This window comes from Colobus angolensis, unplaced genomic scaffold (assembly GCF_000951035.1).
Source record: "Colobus angolensis palliatus isolate OR3802 unplaced genomic scaffold, Cang.pa_1.0 Scaffold52, whole genome shotgun sequence".
NCBI lineage: Eukaryota > Metazoa > Chordata > Mammalia > Primates > Cercopithecidae > Colobus > Colobus angolensis.
The window spans coordinates 4,032,233-4,043,446 of record NW_012118710.1 but is presented as its reverse complement, the minus strand read 5'-3'; the positions used below and the strand labels follow the sequence as shown (position 1 = coordinate 4,043,446).

The window sequence follows — 11,214 nt, the reverse complement described above, 5'->3', positions numbered from 1 at the left end:
ATGAAATTTAAGAGCTAAATGTAGCTGATTTAAAACAACAACAACAAAAGTAGATCATGACTTACAAAATAATTCTGTGGTCTTTTCCAAGAACAAATTTGTGAGCTCGGCCTGAGTCTGGATTACATGTATAATGATCTTGAAACTAGTTTGCCAATTTTTACTTGAAGTAAAAGTAGATGAGAAATAAATCAATGGCTGACATTGACTGAGCGCTTACTACGACCCAGGCATTGTGCTAAGTGCTTCCCGTGCATCACCTCATTTGTTTAATCCTCATGGCCGCCTGTCAGGTGAATACTATTATTATCCCCGGTTTGCAAATAACGATAGCAAGGTTTAGAGAAGGAGATAATATGCACAAAAGCAGATAGCTAGTAAGCGCTGGAGTTGGTATTCTAATGTAGGACTATCTAATTTGGGTATGAGTGTTTAAACCCAACATTATAGTTCTAGTAAATCTAATAATTCCATTTGTGTCTGTTTGAAGAGTACGGCACATAGAAGCTGATGAACAAGAGTCATAACTCTTGCAACATGCGCACAGCGCTAGTCTGGGCGAAACACACTTAGGCATTTTGGAGAGCAGAGTTTGGAAGATTCAGAGGGCACGGGACAGGAGATGCACGGCGTCATTGCATCTGAGCAAGGAAACTGTTCCAGGCAGCTCCAGGTGTGGGTAAAATCGTAAAGCAAGTTGCCTTCTTCACCTTTTTCTGTGCTCTCCCAGAGGCTTCCCTGCTCATCCCAGGCCACTCAAGGTATCAGGGATATCTTTTTTTTTTTTTCCAGACATCTCAGTCATGCTCTGACAAGACAGAGACGATCCCAGCTGTGGACTCCCACCAAGCCCCGTTCTGCAATAAATACCCTCCGTCTGTCATACCCAGAATTGATTCTCTTTTTTGTTTATTTTGGTCCATTAGAACCCCCTTTAACCAGCACTTGATGTTTAGAAAACTGTTTGAAAGTAGTCAATGAATTCATACACTGGTGCAGCTCTCTTGGGGGACTTTTAGGCTTCAGTGTGACAGTGACTAGGGGAGATGCACTTAGGGCAGGGAGAATCCCAGGAAACCCCTTGCCCCATGCCACTGTGATTATCTGTTCCCTGGCGGGAAAGGCACTCTCCTTTCTGATGGTCTGAGGTCCGGACCGCAGGCTCTTGCTGTGTTCCTTCACAGAGAGGCTGCTTACCTGAATTTTCCGAACAATTCCTAGCACCAGCTCAGCAGGGACAGCACCCGGCAGCAGTAGGAAGTGGGTGTGATGTTCTTCCTGGGTGCCCAGAGCCCTCTCCCTCTGTCCTTTTTCTTGGTGGCCCCTCTCCCACCCCATTCCCAGCCTCTCCCAGGCTCCCCTTCCTTCCTCACCTCCAGGAAAGCCTCGAGGCTCTTAATTCACCAGACAACCTTAAAACATACACTGGCCAAGTGTGGGCGTGTTTATAACAAGAATCAAATTATTTTGCTGGGAACAAGAGGACAATGGAATTTAGGAATCAGCAGTTCTGGGACAGTTTTTTAACATGTTGGAATTCAGGTCCTCCTTAGATGTCCCTGCCTCAAATAATGCACTGTAAACTGTTCTCATTCATGGCCCATCAGTCATTGCGCAGGGTCCTAGTTTAATAAGTAGGGGAACTGGGGAAAGGAAGGGAAACCTGTTGCTCATCCCAGGTCTCCCAAGATTTAGGGGATGGCAGAGAGGGGAGGGCTTCCACACCTTCTGCACTTTCAATCTTCTAGAGGCAATGAAGACACCAGATACCTTCTTCTTTAACTTCAGTCTTTTTTTTTTTTTTTTTTTTGAGATGGAGTCTTGCTCTGTCATCCAGGCTGGAGGGCAGTGGTGCAATCTCGACTCACTGCAACCTCCACCTCACAGGTTCAAGTGATTCTCCTGCCTCAGCCTCCTGAGTAGCTGGGTTTAAACGCACCTGCCACCACACCAAGCTAATTTTTTGTAGTTTTGGTGGAGATGGGGTTTCACCATGTTGGCCAGGCAGGCTGGTCTTGAACTTCTGAACTCAGGTGATCCGCCCTCCTTGGCCTCCCAAAATGCTGAGATTATAGGTGTGAGCCACGCGCCCGGCCATAAGCCTATATTTTTAAAAGGAGGTTCCAGACCGATACAAGCAGAAAGGAAGAGTTGCAAAAGCAGACACAATAAAGAACAAAATGCCCCAAGGTGGCAGGGAGGGCTTGGTATGTTTATTATGCAACGAGGGACTCTCCTGGCCCTTGGAACTTTCCATAGTTTGACTTTCTGGTTAATCATTACCATCTGCATGACTGCTGGCAGCCAAGGCTTTGCTTGGCCTGCCGGGCCTGGCAGTCGCGTTTCTGGCCAGCCTGAGGGTTGCACCAGCCATAGTTAGCTGCGATGCCCCCTAGAGTTTCCTGCGGGAACAACCAGGGGTGCCCCCGGCCTGCGGACACAGCCTGGCGGGGAGCGGCTTGCCTTATGCCTGTCTCCTTGTCTCGCAGCTGGCTCTCCAGGGTCGGTCTGGTTTTCGTAGTCTCACGTTTCCTTTTCCAGCACGCCTGTGTGTCTGCATACCACGTGAGAACACAGCCTGCTCTCTTCCTTGGAGTGGCTGGATTTCCAGCAGGCGCCGCACGTGCTTGTTCAGATGCAAGGATACGTCATGGAAAAGAGAGGCCTGGATAGATGTATCTTAGTTCATACACAGCTGTCAGGACTTGAGGCATGCATCAGCCAAGCCTGGGAAAAAGCATGAGATCTGCTTGTAGAATCATGAACACCAGAGCTGAAAGGGATCTTACTCTCTATTCGAAACCCTTCATTTCACAGCTTTGGAAAAAGAGGCTCAGAGAGGTGGGGAGTTGCCCTGGGTCACAGAGCAAGGTCCAGGGGTCCTTCTATTTCTTGAAACTAAACTGGTTGTGTGGAGAGTCTTGAGAGGAAGCTGAAGTTACATGGGTGCTGGATTTTTCCATCTGGCCTTAGCAATCACTCTCCAGCATTTTCCGCCCATGCTGTGCCTGGGAGGCTGGCCAGACTGGCACCCTTACACCTGGCTTCCAGGTCGATTTAGCCAGAGGAGGGCACCTGCAGGTAAGTTGAGAGGGAGGGGAGTGTGCCATGGAGGATTTAGTCCACTTCTTCCTTTCCTGCTGCTTCCATGGGCTGGTGGTGTCCCCTGACTGAAGGCCAGGACTCCTGTCAGCAACCGCCCCCTGCACTCAACTCTCTCTGCTGACCCTTCAGGCCTGAGGCAATGACAGCATCTCCTACACTGGGCAGCCCTGGGCTACGCCGCTGTTTCGTGTGGCCTCCCAAAGCCTCCTCAGACCTTTGTAAATGGTCCGTTTATTAAACCCTCGAGTCAAAGAGTGTTACTTGCTGGGATCCTGATCCTGACTGACAGAATGGATCCTGACCCACCTGAGAGGTGGCTTTGTTCGTTAGCTTAAAAGAGAAAATCTGTAGGAAAGGAAGACGTCCCTGAAATTTAGGAAGAGGCTGTGTTAGTTTCCTGCGGCTGCTCTAACGAATGACCACGAACAAGGTAGCTTAAAACAGAACAAAACCAGAAATGCATTCTCTCCCAGTTCTGGAGGTGAGAACTAGAGTTGACTGGCTGGTACTCCCTCCAGTGGCTCCAGGAAATCATCTGGTCCTTGTCCCTTGCCTCTTTTGGTGTCTGGTGGCTGCTAGCATTCCTTGACTTGTGACCATATCCCTTTGATGTTGACCTCCGTGGTGACATCGCGTGTATGAAATCTTCCTTTGCCTCTCTCATATAATGATGCTTGGGGTTGCATTTAAGGCCCACCCAGATAATTCAGGATAGTCTCCCTCTCTCAGAAATCCTTAATTTCATCACATTAGCAAATACAGTAAGGTATTTACGAATAATAAAATATTGTTCCAAATGAGATAACCTGGCTGGGCACTGTGGCTCATGCCTGTGCAGTGGCTCATGCCTATAATTCCAGTGCTTTGAGAGGCAGAAGAAGGAGGATTGTTTGAGCCCAGGAGTTTGAGATTAGCCTGGGCAACACAGTGAGACCCCTGTCTCTACCAAAAAGAAAAAAATTACCCAGATGTGGTGGCACATGGCTGTAGTCCCAGCTACTTGGAAGGCTGAGGTGGGAGGATCGTTTGAGCTCAGGAGGTCAAGGGTGCAGGGAGCTATGATTGCACCACTGCACTCCAGTCTGGGCAACAGAGCACGACTCTGTCTCCAAAACAAAAGAATAAGATAACAATAACCTTTACAGTTTCCAGGGATTAGGAACTGATAAATTTGAAGTCATTATTCAGCCTCCTGCAGAGGGTAAGAGAGGCACATCAGAGTTCCCTCAGGACATCTCTAATGACACCCTTATGCTTGACAAAAGTAGTGACCAGTCTCTGGGGGGAGACACATTTCTGAGGATTCTGTTTAGCTCCAAACTCTCTAATTCTCTTATCTTTGTGGCTGGCAGCCAGATATCATTGTGACGGTCCCATTCTGAAGTCAGCTGTTTTGTCACTAGGCAAAGCACTCAGAGAAGACAACATAGTGGGCTGCGATAAGGACACAAAAATTGTGGAAGGGCCCAGCATGGGGACATTTAGGGCGTGGAAGTCATTTGACTCAAGGGTTGGATCCTAGAGAACAAAAATTGGGAGGCCCTCAGAAATGACCTAGCTCTGCCACCTCCTTTACCAGGCAGGGAAAATTAGTCCTGGAGTGGGAATTTCCTTACCTGCAGCTGGTCAGCGACAAGGCCCAGACTAAAACAGAAGTCTTGGCACTCACGCTAAGGACTTCTCCGCCGTGCCTCCCTATCACGGCTTCTCACCACCTGGCCTCCTCCCCAGCAGTCTATGAGAATTCTTTGCAGGAATTCTACCCCCAACAGTTTCACTTACTGAAAGGTAGTGGGAATGTACTCGATGTCAAGTCTGTGATGCAGCATGAAAGAAGAAACAGCGCTGGGGACGGTGGCTTTGCTCAGTGCCACTCACAGTGTCAGTTCTCGACGAGATCAGGAGACTGGGCTGGAACAGAAAGCCACATGCAGCTTCCTCCATGGAGAAAGTCTTGCTGTGGAGGCCAGGCAGGGGAGCAACAGTGCTTAGTGAGACAACTGGCTTAGCTTCTGCCACAGGCTCCTTATCTCAGCACTGGCCAGTGTGATGGTCCCTGGCTGGAGAACGCCAGGAAAAGCATTGCCTCACTGCTGCTTGAGCAAATCCACCTCCCAAATAGGGCATGGTGGTAGAAGAATATGCCAGAGAAGACAACAGTCCCTCTGTCCAGATCCTATCTAGACAATAGAGCTCAGATTGGGAGCCATTCTTTCTTTCTTTCTTTTTTTTTTTGAGATGGAGTTTCACTCTTGTTGCCCAGGCTGGAGTGCAATGGTGTGATCTCGGCTGATCGCAACCTCTGCCTCCCGGGTTCAAGCTGTTCTCCTGCCTCAGCCTCCCAAGTAGCTGGGATTACAAACATGTGCTTCCATGCCTGGCTAATTTTGTATTTTTAGTAGAGATGGGGTTTCTCCATGTTGATCAGGCTGGTCTCAAACTCCCGACCTCAGGTGATCTGCCCACCTAGCTTCCCAAAGCGCTGGGATTACAGGCATGAGTCACCGCGCCCAGCCTGGGAACCATTCTTTAAGGGAGGTAATGATATTCTAGAGATCTTCCTGTAGTTCCTGACTCACAGAGCACAATTTTTGTGAAGGTTAGAAGAGGCTGGGTGTGGTGGCTCACACCTGTAATCTCAACACTTTGGGAGGCTGAAGCAGGAGGAGCCCTTGAGGCTAGGAGTTCAAGACCAGCCTGGGCAATATAGTGAGACCCCCCATCTCTCCAAAATGTAAAAAAAAAAAAAAAAAAATTAGTCGGGTGTAGTGTCAAATGCCTGTAGTCCCAGCTACTTGGGAGGCTCAGGTGGGAGGATCGCTTGAGCCTGGGAGGTCGAGGCTACAGTGGAGCCTCAGCCTCCCAAAGTGCTGGGATTATATAGGTGTGAACCACCATGCCTGGCTACATAAATTACTTGGAATTCCATCATGGACATTTGTCTCTTCTCTTCATTTATTTATTTGTTCAATCATTAACTTATATTTGTAGGGACTCATGGATTTCTTTTAATACTTTGGGTTATAATCAAATACTGATTTATTAATTTTGTTGCTCAAATTGTTCCAGCTTCGCCCATTGAACACTCTCTCATTTGGCTAGACCCCATTATTGTGGGTCTTGGTGTTGTATTTGTATTTTGAGCACTTTTTTTTTAACCTTCTGGTGCTATAAGATACTCCAGGCTCATCTTATATGTTCCCTGACCAAGTCCTAGAATCAGCCATTTCTTCAAGTATCCCTGGTTCCTTTCACTGGTGCATGATGTTGAAAACCAAAATCTTGGTACTAGATGTGCTTGTTGATACTGGGGTGTCATTGGTTCTAGGCCCTCTCAGCTGATAGGGCAAGGAGATATATGTGTGTGTGCTGACTTCTTTTTTTTTTTGAGATGGAGTTCACACTCTGTCGCCCAAGCTGGAGTGCAGTGGCACGATCTCGGCTCACTGCAACCTCCGCCTCCCAAGTTCAAGCGATTCTCCTGCCTCAGCTTCCTGAGTAGCTGGGATTACAGGCACCTGCCACCACGCATGGCTAATTTTTGTATTTTTAGTAGAGATGGGGTTTCACCATGTTGGCCGGGCTGGTCTCCAACTCCTGACCTTGTGATCTGCATGCTTTGGGCTCCTGAAGTGCTGGGATTACAGGCGTGAGCCACTGCACCCAGCCCGTGTGTGTTGACTTCTATGTGTAGCCATCCATATCTATATTAAGCTAAACATGAATTCATACTGATGTCTGCAACTCTAGTTCATTGTCATATGGGTCACTCTAGACCTCCCCTTGCTTATCTATAACTTTCCACTACGACCTGAAACCTGGCTCCCACCATCTGCCATTCATCTATTCAATTGTTCAACTGCAATGTACACATGTAGTGGCATTAGAGTTGTTAACATGGATCCCCATGAGAAACAACTTTATCAACTAGATGACAGTGCTTATGTACAGTTTCTTTCACCTTTCATCTTAACAGACTCCACTCATTCCTAAAGTTACTTAGGTCAACAGTTTTTCCCTACACCATCTTCAGTGCAGTTGTTTTATACATTTGTAATACAGTTAGATTGTTTTGTCAGAGTCTGCATTTCATCTGCATTTCCTCTGAATGCCTAAATGATTTTTCTTCGATTTGCATACATAAAAGTTCACTTTCTGTGCTGTAAAGTTCTATGTGTTTTGACAAATGTATAGTGTTCTGTTTCCACCATTACAGTATCATATAGAACAGTTTCACATCCTAAAAATCCCCTGTGGTTCACCTATTAAGGCTTACTGAGGAGTAACACCTAGGGGAGGAGAAGGACGGAAAGCAGGATTGGATAATAGAGCCTTCAGGCTGTGATGCAAGAAAAACAAAGTCTCTGCCTGCTCCATGGGGAGCACCATAGCAAAGCTTGGCCCTTAGAGGAGTACCCTGTTGGGCAGCAGTGGCCAGGACTTTATCCTACTGCCTTGCTCAGCCACTGTTTGGGGGCTGCCAGAGAAGACTGATTTCAGCTCAAGAGAAGAGACAGACCCAGAAGGCACTAACAGCTGGAAGTTCTCAGCTAACTACATTTCTTGAAGCTGGCTTGCTAAGTCCTTTCTTGGAGAGAGATCTGAGTGCTGTAACTCTGGGTGTGCCAGAAATATCTCTGAGGATTCCAAGCAGGGGTTGGCTGGCCACTGGTCAGGAATCTTGAGCAGAGGATTCCTCCATCAGGTGGGATTTGGGACCAGATGATCCCATTGGTCGCCTTCAGCCTGCTTCAATCCAGGTGATCCAGCCATTCCATTCCACACATTCAGCCCACTTTGCTCAAGCCTTTGCTTCCCTTCTTGCATTAATTATCTTATGCTCTGCTGCGTCCTAGAGGTAGGCTCAGAACACCTCCTTTTCCCCAGGGACCATTATTGGAGGGCCAGAGAAGCCAGAAGACAGAGTCTAGGGTTGCCCGCACCTTTTTGATCCCAAATGCTCAAGAAAGTGGTTACAGTATCCATAGCAATATAGATCAAGGAGTTGAATGTGCATAAAAAGTTTGTGACGATGAGCAAGAAAATGGAAACATTCTAAGCTAAGACTTCAAAAACCAAATCTTTGTCTGAAATGTCTCCTCCCTGTGGAATGTGCAAAAAGCAAAACAGCACTCCCTACTGATCTACGCGTATACCACGCCTGGCAGGTACCATCCTTTTATTTTCTTCCCTCTTAACTCTCATTCTTATAGTGCTCCTGGATTTTCATTTGCAGGAGCAGAGTCATTTTAGTGCAATTCTAATCTTTCTCTGCAGGAAGATGGAAAACTTTCAGATCTCTTGAAGAAAGCATGGCTCTGATGTTGTGTTCTATCTGTCCTTATTCTTCCTTGTATTTAACCTGCCTCAGGTTAAAAGCCCGTTGTGTTTTGTTGTACCTTGGCAGCTCTCTCTGGCTCGCGAGTATCCTAAAGTCACTATATGGCCTCTAGGGACACTCTTGACTTCTAAGCCAAAAGAACCTTTTATTTTACTTTGTCTGTCTTTAGAGATTTCCTTTGAATGTTTGCTTCTGTTCTGAAGCATTTTCAGGCTCCATAGACCTTGATTGTTTTGCTCAGCCAGGGCATTTTAAAAAATACTCATGCTGCACTTTTTTTTTTTTTTTTTTTTGAGACGGAGTCTCCCTCTGTTGCCCAGGCTGGAGTGCAGTGGCGTGTTCTCTGCTCACTGCAACCTCCATCTCCCAGGTTCAAGCAATTCTCCTGCCTCAGCCTCCCAAGCAGCTAGGGTTACAGGTGCCCACCACCATGCCCGGCTAATTTTTTTGTATTTTCAGTAGAGATGGGATTTCACCATGTTGGCCAGGCTGGTCTCAGACTCCTGACCTCAGGTGATCTGCCTGCTCTGCCTCCCAAAATGCTGGGATTACAGGCATGAGCCACCGCACCTGGCCCATGCTGTTATTTTTACACAGTGAACTATGCATACTGATTTTAATTCCAAAGGCTCACAAATTAAAGAGCTTCTTTGAACCCAGGCCCTCAGGATTCTTGCAGTCTCCTGGTTTTTCTGTCTGCTTTGTCATTTCTCAGTGGAATGACTAAAGCCAGAACCTACTGGGTTAGTGAGTGGAAATAAAGTATTGGTGGATGAATTCCTCTTGCTCTGCCCTTCCACACAAGACTGTGGGGTTGGAATCCATGTTTCAATACTCAAACACTGCACCAGCTCACGACTGCAAAATTAGATGAGACCCAAAAAAATACAAAGAGTCAATATTCCAAGAAGATACTTGCGGTTACTGGGTCCAGGATGTTTGAATTATAGGTAGACTCTGTCTCTGCCAGGGACTAAAATACTGCCAGGGAATAAAAAATAGCCTGTTTTTTTTTTTTTAAATCAATAAAAATCTCAGAAAGGGCACACTGTCCCTAAACCATTATATATGAAAAGAAATGACAAGTAAATGGAACAACACAAGAAGATTATAAAAACAAATGCTTTTGTTCCTCTCCCTGAAAATACAGACTGACACTGTACACTTGGCAGCTGTTTCCACAGCAGGGAGGCAGGGTCGCGGGTCTGAAGCATGAGTTCTCTTCTGGAAACCTCCTACTTATAGGTGACAGTTGCATCACCTTGAAATGGAGGAATAAAGACTTTTTTTCTTTTTTGCCAGAATTCAGCATTGCTAGCACAAAGTGTTACAGAACAGTGACATACAGAGTGGCTGGTAGAACTGCAGAGGAATTTCTGAAAGTGAGCCTTAGGCAAGAGGTTGGAAACTTGCACTGGAAACTTACCTTATGATTAAGCATGTGACTCCCACCTGACTTAATTCTCTTCCAGTCCCAAGGGTTCCAAGGCCAGAGAAAGGTCCTAGTCTTGATTGCTGGCATGTTTACTCTTACAAGTACACTGAGATTAAATGCAAAGACAAATCATCAGAGGTAATTCTTTTCTTTGACATTGAATATACCTGGGATGGATTTTAATGTAAAAATTTTTATTTTCTAGTGAAAAATAACAGATGTGTAATCTTTGTATTTGGATTAAGTGTGAATGAAGGAAATAATGATCGAGGAAAGAACAAAGGACTGGGTGGTGGTGATGAAAGCTGAGTCCTGGTTCCAGCTTTGCTACTAACTATAACTTGGGCAAGTCTCTACTTCTACTGCATAGAATAAATTTACTTACTTCCTTTTTTGTTTGTTTGTTTTGGTTTTATTTTGAGACAGAGTTTCACTCTGTCGCCCAGGCTGGAGTGCAGTGGCACAATCTCGGCTCACTGCAACCTTCGTCTCCTAGGTTCAAGCAATTCCCCTGCCTCAGCCTCCCAAGTAGCTGGGGCTACAGGCACGCACCACCACACCCGGCTGATTTTTGTATTTTTACTAGAGATGGGGGTCTCACTATGTTGTCCGGGCTGGTCTCGAACTCCTGACCTCACGAGATTCACCCATCTTGGCCTCCCAAAGTGCTGGGATTATAGGTGTGAGCACTGCACCCGACCAACTTACTTCTTTACTTGTGTGAATGAAAGAAGGTGGAACTACATGGCCTCTGAGGGCCTTTCCAGCTCTGTTCTGTGACTCGGTTTCTTAGTTTTGATTTTTCATTGTTTAGGCAGTGGCAAAACAATAATGTAAAGTGGGTTATGGTACAGATTTGCAAGAGGTTCATCCTGAGGCTGGTAGCAGGCCCCAAAAAACTCTTACCTCATCCATCATTTTTGCAAAGATGAATTCAGAGTAAGACAGACATCAAGGTAGGCATTCAGTATGTATTTGTTGAACGAATGAGTGAATGAATAACTCAGGCAGCCTTGAGGAGGAAGAGAAAGGAAACATTCTGCCAGAAGAAATATAAGAGGAAATGTATTTGGGACAGGGGATGGATTTGCTTGATAATAATGGCTGGGAGGCAGTTTTATAGACATTTTCAGCTGCAGCTGAATTTTAGGCCTGGGCAGTATTAGGGTTAGGGCTAGTTTACAGAGCACTCCTTATCTATAGAGTAGGGTGAAATGATTGCTGGCAAGGCTGCTAAGAAATACAGTTCTTCCAGGTACAGGTGGCTTGACTACAAGATAATGGTACTCTTTTTTGCCCCAATGTATTTATTTATTTATTTATTTATTTATTT

General features: G+C 46.1%; 1 protein-coding gene across 4 annotated transcripts in view; it reads left to right on the top strand.

Moving 5' to 3' along the window:
- Positions 1 to 11,214, top strand: part of TACC1 (transforming, acidic coiled-coil containing protein 1) — a 144,735-nt gene that overhangs the window by 13,725 nt on the left and 119,796 nt on the right. For 2 of the 4 annotated variants that reach the window (XM_011960682.1, XM_011960681.1), the window contains exon 2: positions 9,919 to 10,019. The exons of the other annotated variants lie outside the window; for them this stretch is intronic. Coding sequence is in view for 1 of the 2 variants with exons in the window: in XM_011960681.1 (XP_011816071.1) it covers positions 9,998 to 10,019 (22 nt within the window). In the remaining variant the exon portion in view is untranslated. The remainder of the gene's footprint in view (positions 1 to 9,918; positions 10,020 to 11,214) is intronic. 4 annotated transcript variants of the gene reach the window in all.